General features: G+C 37.2%; 1 protein-coding gene across 1 annotated transcript; it reads left to right on the top strand.

Moving 5' to 3' along the window:
• Nucleotides 1-11: 11 nt before the first annotated feature.
• Nucleotides 12-14490, top strand: nufip1 (nuclear FMR1 interacting protein 1). Its single transcript, NM_001045724.1, is given in 10 exon segments — nucleotides 12-567; nucleotides 2879-2952; nucleotides 3251-3355; nucleotides 5309-5371; nucleotides 7937-8013; nucleotides 8845-8937; nucleotides 9557-9795; nucleotides 10646-10771; nucleotides 12539-12795; nucleotides 13967-14490. Coding segments are annotated over 10 exon segments (1566 nt in total). The 5' UTR covers nucleotides 12-347; the 3' UTR covers nucleotides 14279-14490.
• Nucleotides 14491-17084: the final 2594 nt, after the last annotated feature.

Below are 17084 nucleotides of genomic sequence, written 5' to 3'. Positions count from 1 at the left end.
TCACTGATAGTTGTGGTTAGCCAGAGCCTTTCCGATACAAGATAATGGCCTTTTAGAGCCATAACATAAGGAGAACGCAATACTGAAGAGGTATTGCTAGTTCCACAGACCCGTGCCGTTATTTGTCATGATTAATCCCACCTAGCGAAGTGGCAGAAATAGCATTGAAACTTTGACAGCAGCATAAATAACAGTGCATGTGAAATGCTATTTACGCTCTAAAAAGTCTCTGTGATAAATGGCAATAATCCCTAATAAGGGGAATAGATCGTTTTGCCCATATCAAACATGGCGTCTTTGTTACTGTACCCGGAAGTGAGTGAATAGCTGAGTACGCACGTTGTCTGATGTGTGCTCTGCTATCTGCTAGTATGGAGCACAGCAATCATTACCCGGCTCCGGTGCTTAGACCTCCGGTATTTACAGCAGGGCCCAGCTCTGGCCCTCCACCCTCCGCTCCATGGTTTGACTGCCCTCCACCTCACCCACAGGGACTGTGGGGTGGGGGATGGAACCAGTGGCGGCCTCAGTACAGACAGCAGCCGTCATACAGCGAACAGCGTGGAGGTGAGTGCTGGTAGGAAGGGATACGAGGGGCACTCATATAACCCAGTATAACAAATGTCCGATTAGTTGGTATAGTTGGTACAGTAAGGGGCACGGACTGGCTGTATTAGACGTCGACACTGAAAGAATGCAACTGTGAAAGGGTCACATGTTAGATACAGGAATACTTGGCATTATCAGAAGAGATCTATATTGCAATTCGGTTATGGTTGGCATAGGATTCATTTAATACTGAATATATGTCTGTAACAAATGCTACACTGGCCCAGCTGTATAGAAGTCCCAGCTGTCTGCAGCACATACTTCACTTACTCTATTTCGCACATATACATGGATCTTGCACCTTTCATTAACGACACTGAGACTTTTTGCTATTTTACTAATTTTAATAATGTTTTTAAATATAATTTATACAAAATTCTGCACCCTAATTCCTTGTTCCCTTCCTGTGTAGCAGCACTCATCTACTCTGACACTCAGCTGCAGGGATTGAGTTAGATATGTAAGAGGAGAGCACTGCCTCTTAGTGGCGCATTTAAAGACTTGTACCTTACTTATTGTACCAGTCTGGCCAAAATGGGACCATGTAATATTAGCAAAAACATTACTGTGTTGCAAATATGGATGTTCAGACATCACACACACAGGTATTGTATGCACAAAGGGATATAGAAGTTTTCAAATCTCGCAGATGGTATTGAAATCCATGGCAAGGTAATATCTGTCCAGATTGTTCTGTACAAAACCTGAATCTCACAATATCTATATGTGTAGGCAGCTTTAGGAAAATAAATCTACAGAAGAACTAAAGCTTAACCAAAAAAGTAGGCTAGAAATGCTGTATATTATGTTCTGGGCTTCTCTATCAGCCAAAGGTAACCACAGCCCTTTAGCAGGGAAGATCTGTGCTCCTGAAGATGCCCCAATAGCTCCCCATCTTGTTTTCTGCTGATTCCCTGGACATGCTCTGTCACACTGACAGACTCTCAATATACTGTGTATATAGAATATAAATGTCACAATACAAGGCTGATTAGTAATTAATATATATCATTACTACATGACAGCTCATGCAATTAGCATCAGAAAGTAATAATCAGCCCTGTAGCAACAATCCCTAAGCTTAGCTTCTCAAGAGCTGCACAGAGCACACTGAGCATGTGAGTCTCACAGACACTTTCCAAGATGGGAAACTCCTGTTACAACTGTAAACACCTGAATTATTGCTGGTTTTGAGGTGCTGAAAGTTTAGGCTGGCACAGTAAGTTCAATATATAAAATATGGCATCCTTAACCATATTAATTTTTAGAGTTTAGTTCTCCTTTAACCCAAAAATTAATATGGTCCCTGAGCAGTTTTGTAATTTACATACTTTTTCTATTTTAATCAGTTACTGACATATTAGCTGTTCTAGGTAGCTTTATACTGCTAGGCTGACTTTCACCTCCACAGATTTTTAAAGGCCCAAAGTGTCAGAAACTGTAATTGTCTATGCACTTCCTAAAAACAGTCTGTATTTAGTTAACCCTTTGTTTGCTAGCTATAAGTTTATAAATGTAAGTTGCAAAAGTGATATATGCACACATAAACACATTATGTCTTTACAAATAGGTTAATGAGCCATCTCCCTAGCACATATGGTCATTTAAATAACTGGCAAATTCTATCTTCCAGACATGTAAAAGACAAGTGTAAAAAAAAATAAAAAAAAACATGCCTCAGACTATGAAACTTACTCTATACCTTAATGTCTGTCAATGTAATGCTTACTTTAGAAGTTAACCATGCAAAGGTAGACATTTAGCAATTAAATCGTATTTAGATTTAAATGGTCTTTAAAATCATTTGTAGCTAATTATTTGTTTAAAACAGAATGTTAAACACAGGCCAGAATATAGTCTGAAGAAGACTAGCAATTATTCATTATATTTGTTGGCATGTCAACGTGACTTGGCTTTATATATCATCCTAAACTTATAACCTCTAAATACTGACATTGGTGAGGCCTGTTATCTTTCCTTATGTGAGATTTAGTTTATTTAGATGCTTCTTAATTAAACCATGTTTAATTGATGTTGAACTTGCTGCCTTTCTAGAGAAGTAACTATACATTCCATGAGTCATAAAATGTTATGTAAATTGTCTTATTTTACATAACATTTAATACAGTTAATACCCTTGCCAAACAGAAAATGGATTGTGTTTCTATAGAAACAGATACAGGAGAATTTCAGAAACCTATGTATGGAAAAATGTAATTATTTTTGAAATGTTAATATTCATTAATTTAAATTTTTTGTTGTGCTTTAGGGGGACATGGATATTTTAACCATGAAAGCCGAATGCCATTTGGAAACTGTCAAAGTAGAACAAAACAACATTCGGTAAGAGGCTGGACATCATGTGATGGCCCATTTAACACCAAATCCGCTTCAAATTTAGTTCACTTTTGTGCACTACATTCACAAAACACTTTTAGACTCCTCCAAAAGTTTAAGACTCCTCCAGCATTTCCGTTTGTATGAGATTGTCATTAAGAGCAAAGTATAGTGGTAGAAATTGTTGGAGATAAAAAACCAACCTGTTTTTATTTTGCTCCTTTTTTTGGTGCTGTGGACAAGGTATGTTGGTTTTTAATTTCCACAAATTCACATCTTTTCTTCTAATATGTTATCCTCCCAGAAAAAGCAAAAGAAAGAACCAGTTTACACATACTACTGTGACACGTGTGACCGTGGGTTCAAAAATCAAGCAAAGTATAATGAACACACTTCTCAACATGTCAAGGTAAGCTATATTAGGTCAGGAGTTTTTGCTTGCTGCCATAATATTTAATTGTCTCAGATATATTGTTAAGTAGCCTTATTATTTGGGCCTATTGTTCATTAAGGAGCCAACATGAACAATCTGCTCCTGGAAATAAATAGGGCTTAATGCTTTTAGTTATGTCTCAAACATTTTGTTCATTGGATCCAACATGAAAACATACAGTAATGGTAAAATAACTTCTTAGAGGTATGCCTTTGTAAAGATCAGTTTAAAAAATTAGATTTTGCATTTATTACAATCAGCAAAGGCACTAATACCTAAGAAATGGAAATCCATCGAAGCCCCTACCTTCATGGAATGGTTAAATAATACAAATGATGTAAGACAATTGGAAGAAATAACATATCTAATCCATAACAAGAGTCCACAATATTGGAACATATGGACACCTTGGTTGAATTATACAAACTCTTTATAACTTTCAGATCAATCTCTGCCATTTAAGCTAGTATGTCTTTCTATCTACCACAACCTATGTATTCTTCTATATTACTCTATGTTATACTAACAATAACTTGTTGACAGCTGTTTCCTACAATTTATACTGTTAAGTAATGACATATTGTACAAGTGCACTGTTACCCTCCCCTCCCCCCTTTTTTCCTTTCTGTATCCCTTCCCATAACTGAAAAATCTAAAAATAAAGAATTGAAAAAAAAAAAAAAAAAAATTAGATTTTAGTGGAACTATAAATATTAAGATACAATATTGGATAAAGGGTCTATATCAACCATAAGTATACAACTATGAATAGTGCTTCTTAGGTTGTGGGCCAAAGTAGGCTTTTAAATTTGATCTAAAAAGCAAAGTGCTGCATTGCCGCTTACTGTATTAAAGCCTGATATCTTCTACTGAAGGTCTAGGATTTAGCCCACTCATAGCCCACACACCCAAAAGGAAAGTGCAGCAGTGGAGCCCAGAAGATAAAACAGATAGACTTGTCTTTCTTAATGGAGACATTGGATAAATGGAAAAACTCTAATTTTGTAGGCAATTATGAATAATATGTGGTGCTGGTTTCACTTTGGGCTAAAATTGAATACTGTCAGCAAAAATGACCCCTTTATTGGAGCTCCATATGGATCCTCTCAGGTCTCTGTCAGTGTTTCAGATGAAGGGTGGGTGTGTCCTAATGGTCTATGCCAGAAGCACGACAGCAGGGGGGATAGCCAATCACAACCCTGCAGTCACACAAGCAATGACAGGCTTCAGTTCCCTACAAGGTCAGCCTAGCTGCTGATTGGTTCCTATCCTACAGCGCAGTGTACTGAGAGTCGCCGGCTCCTCTGCACATCCAGCGAATACAGCCAGCAGGAAGTGGAACGGATTGGTGGGACTAGTGGGGTTTTGGTGGAATTTCTCAATAAATCAGTCCGAAACACAACTTTTTTTAAGCACAATCCTTCTATATTTAGGAGTATAATTCACTGGTACATTCTTAATGTTTATATGACATGTCTCCTTTAAAGGACTAGTAATATCAAAAAAAAATTTAGGTCAGGTGTTGGAGAAATATAAAAAAAAACCTGTATATTTAATGTGGGACAATTTTTTTTTTTTTTATGTATATATTAAAATGTTTTAAATTAGTGTCTGGCAATGAAAGTAAATCATAGTCTGCACTATATTTCTTGAAAGCATGTTATTTATAGATGCAGAGCTATGATATTTTATACTTTATTAGTTCAGTTTGTATGACCATATGGTGAATAGAGTGGTCAGTTTGTAGGCACCAGTATTTAAAAAATAAATACCCTGAAAAAAAGTTAAATGATTAGCAGCTAATATGATAAAGGGGGCTGGAGGAAGCTGGGTTTGTTTTAATCTGATAGTCTTTTGTCATTTAAGCTTGTGGCCCAAAATGCCATGCAAATAATATAAAGGATTGAGTCTGTTACAATATCTTTGCAGTGTGAAGAACCAGGCTGCAGTTTCAGCGCCCATGAGAAGCTGGTACACATTCACTGGAAAAACGTCAGTAACCGCTGCTTTGCATAAGGCTTGTCTCTTTCACCCTTTTCTTAAATCTTACCTAAACATATTCAGTGCAGCTAAAAAACTTTCATGATGCATAGTAAACAATCCTGTTTATGCCCAAATGCCTTGGTTTCCTTGCCTTGGTTTCCATTTTAGTATTCTGATTGTCACCTGGTGGTATTCTTTTTTTATTCCTGTATTTGAAGTGTGAATTTCAAAGTCGCGAAAAAGTTGCGCGGGTGCACGAAAAAGTCGCGAAAGAGTAAAAAAAAAAAAGGCAAAAATATGCTTGGAGCATTCGTGTCTTAATAAATCTCCCCCATTGTCTCACATGGAAAGTGCCAACATGGCCAAGCAAACAAAGACTTGTAGACTGGGTTTGCCTTTCAAAGTGACCCAACCCCAAGGGGCTCATTTACTAACCATTGATTTTTAAATTTTTTAGAAAAACTTGCAAAGAAAAACGCTACAACTTTTCCAAGATTTACTTTGCGTCAAAACAGCTAAAAATCCAAGTCCAACAATTTGCCAGATTAAACTTGCCAAGTTCTTGTAGAGATCAATGGCAAAGGTCCCTTCTCTTTCCTTGAAGTTCTTTCTTTTCTCTCAAAGCTATAGATATTTTGCTCAGTTTTGTCCAAGTCACACCTTTTTCAATTGTTGCAGCGACAAGTTAGGATTTTTGCACTGACAGTTTATAAAAGGTCGAATTCTTTACGACTTTTCTGGAGCGAGTTCTCCTTGCAACTTTTTATAGTAAATATTGGACATTCGGGGTAAACGAATTTAGTCAAATTTGAAAATAAAAATAAAAGAGAGAAATTTTGGATTTTTAGCAAATCTGCCCCCAATATTTTGTATTTACAAATTCTCCTTATTACTGAAAAATACCTGTGCTGGATTTTTTTGTGTGTGGTTTCTTGAATATTTCTCTGCAGATTATGGGCAGCCTTAATGGGGTTATTACATGGATTTCCTTTTTTATAATTAGTCACTTTAAAGGAGACGGAAAGGCTAAAGAGTTAATCCCAAGCTGCAGGCATACCTTCAGTTCTCTCAATAGTGCCCTTAAGTCTCCTCATATTTCACCTGTTCAGATGATGAGAAGCCAAAAAGGAAGAAAAAATGCTGAGCTGTGTAAAGAAAGTTCCCATAATGCCTCACTCCTGCACCGAGACCAAGACCAAGTGAACATGCTCAGTTAGTTTGACTATGAGTCAGCTTCCTGCTGACTGGCTTAGATCCACATTCCTAAGGGGGAGAATGAGTTCTTAGCATTCTTGAGTGAGGGGGGAGCAGGAGAGAGCAGAGAGCTGCGTGTCTCTGTTACATGAATTACAGACACAAGAAATCTTTTGACAGAACTCAGTGCAGCGTTTCTGTGAGTGCTTATGGCTGTATTTACATAGACCTTTCTGATAAAGCTTACTTAGTTTTTACCTTTCTCCTTTAAGTTGCATGTGCCTCTAGTTAAATAACCATTCCCAGGAGAGAGAGGAAAAAAAATAAACATTTAGTAGTGCCTTAGTGGAAGCTTGTGTAGCTCTGGGCACATAGGATTGCTGGACACACACAGCAGGAACGCTTCATATTCTTTCTGCATTTATATTCCTTATGCATACTTATAGGAGAGCTCCAACCAAAAGTTTTATTTTTTATATAATGATAGAAAATGTAATTCTAAGTAAGTAAATTTCCACATACATTAAACATTTTCAGTGGTTTTAGGGCAATGACAGATGGTCCAATTAAAGTCATTGTGCTGCCTGGTAAATGTAGCTCAGCAAGCAGGCAACAAAATGCACTTCAGTAGCAATCTCTTGGATATTAGGGGGTAATTGCTGATCAGGAGATAAGTTGCTTGAAAGCACTACCCATTTTTCAAAGAAAGTTCCTGACCCACTATTTGCCCCTTCAGGTCTAGGTGATTAGCATAGAAATGAAAGATTATGAGTATTGTGCTGTGCACTAACAGAGCTGGAAATGTCTTCTGTAATACATGAATTTACCTATTTGCCTTTGCCCTTACATTTATCTATAGATGAAAATTACTATTCAAAGCAGTATTTGTCCTTTTTCTCACTTTTTCTTCTGACTCTTCAAACAATTTAGTGTAAACCATTTCTCCTCCAGCCAACACTTGAGCAATACCTTGCATGTTTCTTCAAAGGAAATGACTGACTTCAGTAACATTGTAGGAACCAGCAGTGTAGGGAATAGAAAGGGATTGATGTATAGCTTTGGGTTGCAATTACAATAAATGGAAAGATGCTTAGTATTTTCAACAATGCAAAAATATTTAAATAATATAATAATTATATATTTGGGTGGTTTTCTTTACACAACTACAGGAATTTGACAGTTTTAATAGACAAAGTGCACTAAAGAACATCTAAACTGAAACTCAAAATAAAGTTTGTAAAAAGCACGAGTACATGTAAAATTTAACATATATCAGAAATACAATTCTTTGCTGATTGCTCAATGTAAATTGCTTTTGAGGTGGTTTTAAAATGCTTATGCATTCTGCCACAATCTTATTTAGCTTATATTTCTGTCTAGATGCATGCTCCTGGAGCTAAGAGAATTAAACTTGATACACCAGATGAAATTGCAAAATGGAGAGAAGAAAGAAGAAAGTAAGTACTTTTTGCTGTTTGTGCAGTGTGCCACAGTGATATTCTGATCACTCAGAGAAAACAGCCATTATAAGTTTCACTAACTGAGTAGGAAAGCACATCTGTGAATCCCATTTCCAGTGCACAGATAAGCAGGAGTTTATGCAGGGGGATATCTGTACACTGGGGGTATAATTATTTGCCTCCACTTCCAGTGTTTGTCCAATTCAGCTCAGTAAACATAGATTTCTTGTGACTGAAAGTCTATTCATTGCATTTAAGATGAGCAAGGGGGTATACTGCCCCATTAAAGTTCCAGTAAAAATACTCAACTGCTCTTGCTTCACTGTTTCACATGTGGATATTGTAGTCAGGTAGGTATGTGTGGGAGAGAGAGTAACAAGTGTGCCGGTGTGCAAATGTTGTACATACAATGCACTGCTAATGGAAAAACACATGACAGCTAATATAAAATTAAAATTAGGGAACAGCTGACAGCACCCAGAGAGGCTTGCCTCGTTACCCCTTGAAACAGCTTTTCTTGCCTGTCTACTACAATAATGGAGTTAGTGGGATGCATTTGTTACAAATCAGCACAGAAAGTGACCTTAGTCGGAGATGATGTAAGTGCTTTTCATTATAAAAGCTGATAATAGATAAACTTGTGAATACAAACTTGGTTAATCTCTTTTAAATTAGCCTCCAATGCACAAGCAGGATTATTTTGTTTGAGCAAATGTGCTATTGTCATATGATATACAGAAAATAAAGGAACAATTTTATTGTTGATTTGTTGATTATTTTATACTCTATACATTTTATGTAGTAATCTCTAATATTTTTCTCTTTAAGAAACTTTCCAACACTAGCAAACATTGTCAAAAAGCAGCAACTCAAGAAAGAGAGGGAAGAACGTGGAGAAGTGTTAACAACCCCCCAGTTTGGGTATGTACAATTTTTATGTTGTGTTAACAATTGTGAATGACAACATTTTGCAGGATACCTGTATCTACCCTTTATGACCAGCAACATCAATGATTAGTCAGCCAGTGGCTACGTGGAGGCACAGACACATCTGTCATGAATATGGAACGCAAGCCTAAAGCATTATTTATAGTTTATGTACATTTATTTTTTTCTGAGTGCTGCTAGTTGCTAGACTGAATACTTTAATGCTTGTACCTTGTGCAAGCAAAGCGGATAAATGCCTCCCTGCGCCTGGGGGGGTATGTAAGCAAAGTAGTTTGTGCTGTTGATTCTTGCTTCATACTAAACTCAGTCATGCAGGAAAGCATCACTTGTTCTTATTTGTGCGATCCACATTAGTAAATGTTGGTTATTCAAAGCTAAGCTTCATCTTCCTATATTCTGCCCTTAGCCACCACTAGGAAGTACTTGGAAATGCATCTGTCCCACTTCTAGGGAGAACAGATCATAGGGAAAATTAATGAAATTGTATGCCTTAATATTTCCATTAGGCAAATGCATAGGAAGAAAAAACTTTAAGTTACAGTGGTCCAATAAAGTAAAATTTGCCTGAAGCCTTTTCTTTATATTGATGCAGGAAAATGAAAGGAATGAAGAAAGGGCAGTCCAGTCAGCCTAATCAAGGTACCAAGAATTGGCAGAGTCGCAAAAAACAAAGAAATTTCAAGAAAAATTTCAGAGAAAATGAAAATCTACATCAAGATGGCACCTCTAATGCAGAAGCAGAAAAAACTACAGACTCTCAAGAGAAAAATGTGGCCCAGAAGAGAAATAACACAGTGGATCCTCTAAATATGTTGGCAGGCAGTGATCCAGGTAAGAAAAAAATTAATCTATATTAAAAGATTCAGAGATTTATATACCACTGCCAAAATTAGACCACAATGCAGCTAAAATACTGCAATATTACTCACGAGCCATACAAATTTTGCCAGTGAGCAAATACCAAGAAATGACTGTGCAGGTACTGCATAACTCATACTACTCATACTGCAACTCATACCACTTAGTAAAGATCATATAGGCACATAGTGAAGATCACATAGGCTGACCGTGTCCACTGTCTGCTCCTGTGCCCCCTTATCCAGAACTTTTGGAGGGAGATTGGTGAATATTGAAAAATCCTTACAGGGAAGTCTATACAATTTACTATAACTTGGGCAGTTTTTGGCACACCTCCGCAACACATGGGGCTGGAATAATAAAGAGGTTTGCAGCCAGTAAAACACCCCCACTGGTTTATTATTTAAACAAAAACTATACTGTATTGACCATATGGATTGGCTGGAGACAACTACAAATAAAGAACAATATACAGTTTTTGGTTTTTTTTATTACATGAATAGAATATATTTCCTATCTCTCCACCATCCACCTGTACAACTGAATAGGGCTGCAGAGCTCCTACTACACTGGGTTGATCCCCAAGATTTATCAGAGTAAAAATTAAGGGAAGTTGCACATTGATATTTTTCTAGTCTTTTTGAAATACAGCAAATTCTGTCATTTTCATCTGCACTCATTACTGATGAAAGAGATTAAGGCATGGCTAAAATTGTTAACCCAGAAATCAGTCTAGAAAGATTGATAGCCAGTATACAAACACCAATAACCAGTTAGTAGGTTTTCATGCAGTTTATTTATGATACATTTCCTTGCCTTACAGAATCTGACAATGATGAAACAAAGGTGAGCACAGGGTTATCTGTAGTTCCAAAGCAGGTAACTTCTGCCCTAAGCAAACTAATCTGCAGTTATGGCAGCTCCTCCGACAGTGACTCTGAACCCACTGGTAAGAACTGATTCTTTTCTACTTAAGGCTGATGGCCCACGGGGAGATTAGTCTCCTGTGGTTAAATCTCTGCTACCGTGGGTGACTAATCTCCCTGAAATGCAATAAAGTGAATTTCGATGGAAGGGCATACAAATTGCTTTTCTTAAGTAGCAACATTTTATTACTGTGGTATCTGAGATTAACTGCAGGCCACTAATCCATAAACCCACCTTAAACTGCAGTTCTTCCTTGGTCGTTTGCAAGTATCTAACTATCTGTAGGGCTAATATCTTATAGCTAATTAGGGTTTTTATGTGATATTGTATTCTTTGCAGTGTTTTGTAAAGGAATTTGGGTTCACTTGAAACCTAAAATAATTAGCATGCCCAATTATTATACATGGTGTTACTTTATAACGAGTGTTGCAATAATGGGTAGCTATGGATGAATATAAGAAATCCTGAGAGGATTGTTTTGTTCAAGTATCCTCATTCCTAGTCAGTTTCAAAATACAAATCAATTGAGCTTTGTCAGTGTTGGGATTGGTACCAAAAACAGCAATCACGTGTAAAGAATATAGACATCAAACAGGTGATTAAACACAATCTCACACTTCCAAACCTATGGTAATACTTTACCATGATAAAGGTGACTCTGGTATACAGTTCAAATAAATTGGCACTGTCTTCAGGTGCAGCCAGTTCTCTGGAGATATTTTGGTTGCTACTTTGAAGTTGCTTTCCTTATTTCCTTACTGGAATACTAGAGTTATGGTTTATTATTAAGACAGGGGCCAAAAGTGCACAACTTCTAATCCCAGTTTAGGTAGCCCTACCAAAGCTGGTCAAGAAATGTAAGTAGCAGCCGGCTGTCCTGTTCTCTCAGTGCAGCTGGACCCTGTCGGAAAAGAGAATACACATCCAGTGATGAGTATACTTGCTTCCAATTGGGTCCTACTGCACACAGAGGCATCACACTGTGCTGTAAGAAACCAGTTGGATTGCTTCAGAATCCAAGCAGGGGCTGACTGAGGCTGTCTGTGGTAGCGGAGGAAACCAGATAGGAAGATTATTTGTTTTTAGGGATTCTAACAGAATCCCTTAACTTAATGGGATGACTATGCAGCTCTTTTATAAAATAACAAGCGAGACTTGCAGATATAAGATCATTTCAGGCCGGCATATGCTGCTTTCCTTCTTAGGGCTCACATGTTCTTATATCACACTGCCTAGTACCTGTTTTTGCATGGCCAGTAATAGATACCCTAATTTTTGACTTTTCACTGCAGTGGTGTCTGTCACAAACTGTGTTTGTCATGTTCCATAGAAACAACCAGGGACATACATAACGTTTAGAGATTATGTGGTTTTAATTCACAATTCTTTTCTCAAGTGGAGGGTGGTCGGTAAAGAATTTCAATTGCCATTTGAACTTTTCTCTTTTAAAAATATATTAACACTTTTTTGTTTTTTATCCAAGATATGTCTAGCAACATTGTAGTCCTTTTAGGGATGCACCAAATCTGGGATTCAGCCAAGATTCAGCCTTTTTCAGCAGGATTTGGCAAATCCACGTGATTGGCAAATTGAATCCTTAAAATAATGTGTCTTGTTGTTACATAAACATGGAAGTTGTACATTTTTCACTGTGCACAACATTGCAGAGTGGGCTCTTTAGCCCTTCCTTTCACAAAGGATTTAGAGTTTGTCTGAATCCCATAATAATGGATTCAGTGCATCCCTAAATCCATTACTTAAAAATAACTAAATCTCCTTTCTGTTTTAGAACAACCCATTAGATGTGTTAAGGCGGCTTTGGAAGAAAATAAGCAAATTCTCCAGACGCACAAGCCAAGTGCTGCCGGCACAGTATTAAGTGACAAACCAGGAAAGGAATTAAAGAGCCAACACGTTTATTCCTCAGACGCAGCTCAGCAGAGCAAAGGACCTCACAGTAAATTTCCCCCTAATAAAAGTCACAAGAAATGTGAAAAGAAGCCATTCAGAACTCCAATTAGATGCCAACCTACTCTTCTAGAAATGGTAAAAAAGCATGATTTTTGTCTCAGTGGACTTTTATTTTCTTATTCATTTCCATCTAGGCTGAAGCAGGCGGTGTATTTTTGTTTTATGTAGGCTTACTGTGGTGGCTTCAGCATAGAGATCTGGTAACTACATCTCCCAGGAGCCACAGCAGGATGCAGGAAGGCCACAAGTTATAATCTTCTGGTGTAGGCACTAAAAGCAAGTTACTATGGTTATGTCTGATATTTTGGAGAGTTTATTTCCACAACATTTTTTATGACCTTATGATGATTGGCTGAATGAGGGCACTGCTCTCCCCCCTCATCTGAACTGGCAGATTTACGTACCAGAGTGTAGACCTCACAATTTTTTTTTTTATTTATACACTAATGTTGTATTTCTGCTGCTGTTTATAATTGCTAACAAAATGCTTATTTAGTTATGCTTTATTCTAAAGTTTTGCAAAATAGAAAGGCTATAAGCTAAAGTGCAAAAATAAGAAGTGTCCATGTTTACTTCTTTCGCATATGGTAAGATTCATGTTAATGCAGAGAAACCATCATAACCTGCCAACATGTCAAAATGTCCTCTTTCAGTGTATTCTCTCTTATTTTTCTATCCATTTTTGTATTGTAACATTGATTAAAGCCTTATAAAATACAGTGAAGCTGTACAACTTCACTAGTGTGGGGTGCATCTGTTAAGTGCAATCCCCCCTGTGTAATAGAAAAACATGTACTGATTCATTGTTTATGCAATGAGTATTTGCGAACGTTTCTTGATGTTTATAACTAGTTTTGTTCATTTAAGAGAAACGTAGTTCTTAATCAGTTCAGCACAATCTCCAGCCTAACTGGCTTCCTAGTAAAACAGAGGTAAACTGGCCTTGGACACTTTTTGCCCAATCCTGAAACTATAAGTTTAATGCTTTAATTATTCTTGTTCCACTGGATTAGTCAAAATGCTGATGTATGCAGGTTACTATCACTGGTCCATTAGTATAAAAACCACATAGAGGCAAATAGTGGACCGTGTATGAAATGTATTTGAGTTGAAATATCACTTTTTGCATATTATGCTTACTGTGGCATCTTTTTACAGAGGCACGAACCACCTTAAAAAAAATCATTAAAAATACCGGGATTTGGATTTATTTCCATATTAATGCTGAATTTTTTTTGTCTTCAAGTTACTGGCTAATGACATCAGACATGAAAGGAATGTAGTTTTGCAGTGTGTCCGGTATATCCTTCAGAATGACTTCTTTGATAAACCTGTGGACATTAAGTGTGAGACTGGGACTGCTCATGGAAGTGTTTCAACAAGTGATGCTGTGGGACAGAGAGAATGTGTCAGTAGCCAAGAAAAACCTGACTTAGAGACATCTGCGGATGGTGACCAGGGCGAGGAACTGGCGACAGAAAAGAAGGAAGCTCTTGTTCAGATGGATGATGAGATTTGGGAGACCTCCAATATCTCTGGCGAATCATCTATTGTATGACAAATTTCTGGAATAAAACAAACTCCGTTACAAAGACTATTTTTTTCCACAGTTTGAATTACAGATTAAGCAATCTATATCTATGGAAAATCTTTTATTTTCCATTACTATTTTATTTTCATTTCAAGCACCAGCAAAATGGCCATTTTATTTCTAGAGATATATAAACATTACTGTTCCCTTTTTTGTGAATTAAAGGTTTAGAGTAAAAATTAGTGTGCTTACATTTATTTAAAAAAAAAAAAAAATATATATATACACACACACACACACACACACACACACACACACACACACACACACACACACACACACACACACACACACACACACACACACACACACACACACACACACACACACACACACACACACACACCACACACACACACACACACACACACACACACACACACACACACACACCCCGTCCCCCCTTATCCAGAAAGTTCAGAATTACAGAAAGGCCATCTCCCATACACTCCATTGTAATCAAATAATTCACATTTTTAAAAATGGTTTCCTTTTTCTCTAATAATTTAAGGAAGCTTGTACTTGAGCCCAACTAAGATATAATTAATCCCCTTATTGGAGGCAAAACAATCCTATTGGGTTTAATTACTCCTTAAATAACTTTTTAATAGACTTAAGGTGATGCGAATTACAGAAGACCCGTTATCCCGAAAACCCCAGGTTCTGAGCATTTGAGCATTCTGAATAACGGGTCCCATACCTGTATATAAAATACACTTGGCACTCACAGATCTTGGTGAAAAAACAAAATATTCTTTAATGTGCAAAATTCACTGTTTTGGTCAAAATTTAGTACCTTTCAAATTGCTATAAATTGTTAATGTTATACATTAAATTGTGTGAGAACTGGGCTAATTAATTAGGGTGACACCCAAATACATGGTATTTTAAGGAATGGGAGGATGCCTAGAAGCAGGCAGGGGCAAGTAGGGAGGCCAGGAGAAAGAAGCATACAAACTGCATGGAAGAAACTAAAGATGTGTTATCAAGGGACTGTTGAACTTGAACTGCTCACAGGAACCCTTTGTTGCGGGCTTTATATCTATTGGTCATATGTTTTTGAGGAGCTTTCCAACTATTTAATTGCTGTTCAGAAGTTACCTATTGTGGCCCTGACCTAAATGCATAATATTCACATTGCACATAATTCCTGTTTTTAGGTATAATTTTATAACACTGTTTATTGGCCACAGCATTAACGATGCTAAGCCACACCCAGGCCTGTCATGGTTTTCACTGCTGAGAATGTCAACTCAGACTGCACAATACTGGAACATTTAAACATATGTTCAATACCGTTTGTTATTATGATAGTCATACTTCAGAAATATATGTTTATCAACTTTTTTGTGTTCTTGGATATAGTGTTGCATGAATTTTTTTTTTTTTTTTTTTTTTTTAAAAAACATGAAAACTATCAACAATTTTTCTCATTGGTCAAAGTTTCTATAGACTTAAAAAGACTAAGAGATTAAAGCCAAGTTGGCATGTTGATCAGCTTTACATATGGTATTTTGTATACAATAATGTTGTTTAGTGTAGCACCAGTAAAGCTTTGTAGTCTGTAAAAATGCTTTAATTGCACAAAAGCAAAACATTTCCATTGAGGAATATAGCGTACATGGCACGTCGACCTCCCCAGTATTCTTAGGGAACTCTACAGTGGTCCTTTCCCATGCAAATAAATGGAAAATTCTCTTCCAATAGAAGACCTTGCTAAAGTCAGACAGATTGCTTTGGAGTGCTAAATTAGTATTCTTATGTGATCATATACAAAAAATTGCCAATGCCTGTCAAAATTAAATAGACCTCTCAAGACCTTAATTAGTACTGAGCAAGACTATACATGTAGTAAGGTGTAAGTTTAAAAAATAATGTTACCATCAAGCCCTTGATAATAGCTTGTTGGTAGAGAAAATGCTTAAAATCCAAAAGAGCAACAGAAAATACCTTTGATGATCACTGCCTCAAATATAAAAAGGTAATGGCAGTGTTGGACTGGCCCAGCAGGATACCGGGAAAACTCCCGATGGGCTTAGATGTTAGTGGTCCCTCCTGCTCACCCAACCATTTGCTTTGTATGCCTATACCATAGCCATTACTCTATATGAGTAAGAATTCTATATGAGAAGAAATGGAGCAAAGGATAGATAATAGTATGTAAAAACAGGGCTGTGGAGTCAGTAGATAAATTCTCCGACTCCTCAGTTTCTGATACTTCCGACTCCACGACTCCGACTCCTCTGTTTTTAATATGCTAATGTATTTTATACATTCATACAGTCAATGAAAAGCAAGCTTCATGGTCACTCAACGCGTTCGTTTATGCACTGTGTGCATTGGGCTTTATTCTTATAGCAGAGAAGTAATTAATTATGACTGTTTGTGAATTGGGACATTTAAACTTGCTTTTTTTTTTTTTTTTTATTCCCAATTAAATTCAGTAGGAGTCAGAGTCGGTTCATTTTTTGCCGACTCCGACTCCAGGTACCCAAAATTGCCTCCGACTCCTCGACTCCGACTCCACAGCCCTGTGTAAAAAGAAGTAATTAGGGGACTAAAGAAAGTGAGTGAGTGGGAAGGGGAGAGTGGGTCTAAGGTTTTCTGGTGGGCCCTTGGCACCCCAGTCTGACACTGGGTAATGGTGTGTGTGCTGCTAGTTAGTGTAGCAAACTTATGGATATGTGTAGATAAAGCATCCCTTACTAGAGAAGGATTTTGGTTTGAAAACTCATGGTGTAGCAAAAGGTCAAACCTCACATTAAACAGCCTG

Source organism: Xenopus tropicalis, chromosome 2 (genome assembly GCF_000004195.4).
Source record: "Xenopus tropicalis strain Nigerian chromosome 2, UCB_Xtro_10.0, whole genome shotgun sequence".
NCBI classification, from domain to species: Eukaryota; Metazoa; Chordata; class Amphibia; order Anura; family Pipidae; genus Xenopus; species Xenopus tropicalis.
This window is presented reverse-complemented; position numbering and strand designations above follow the sequence as displayed.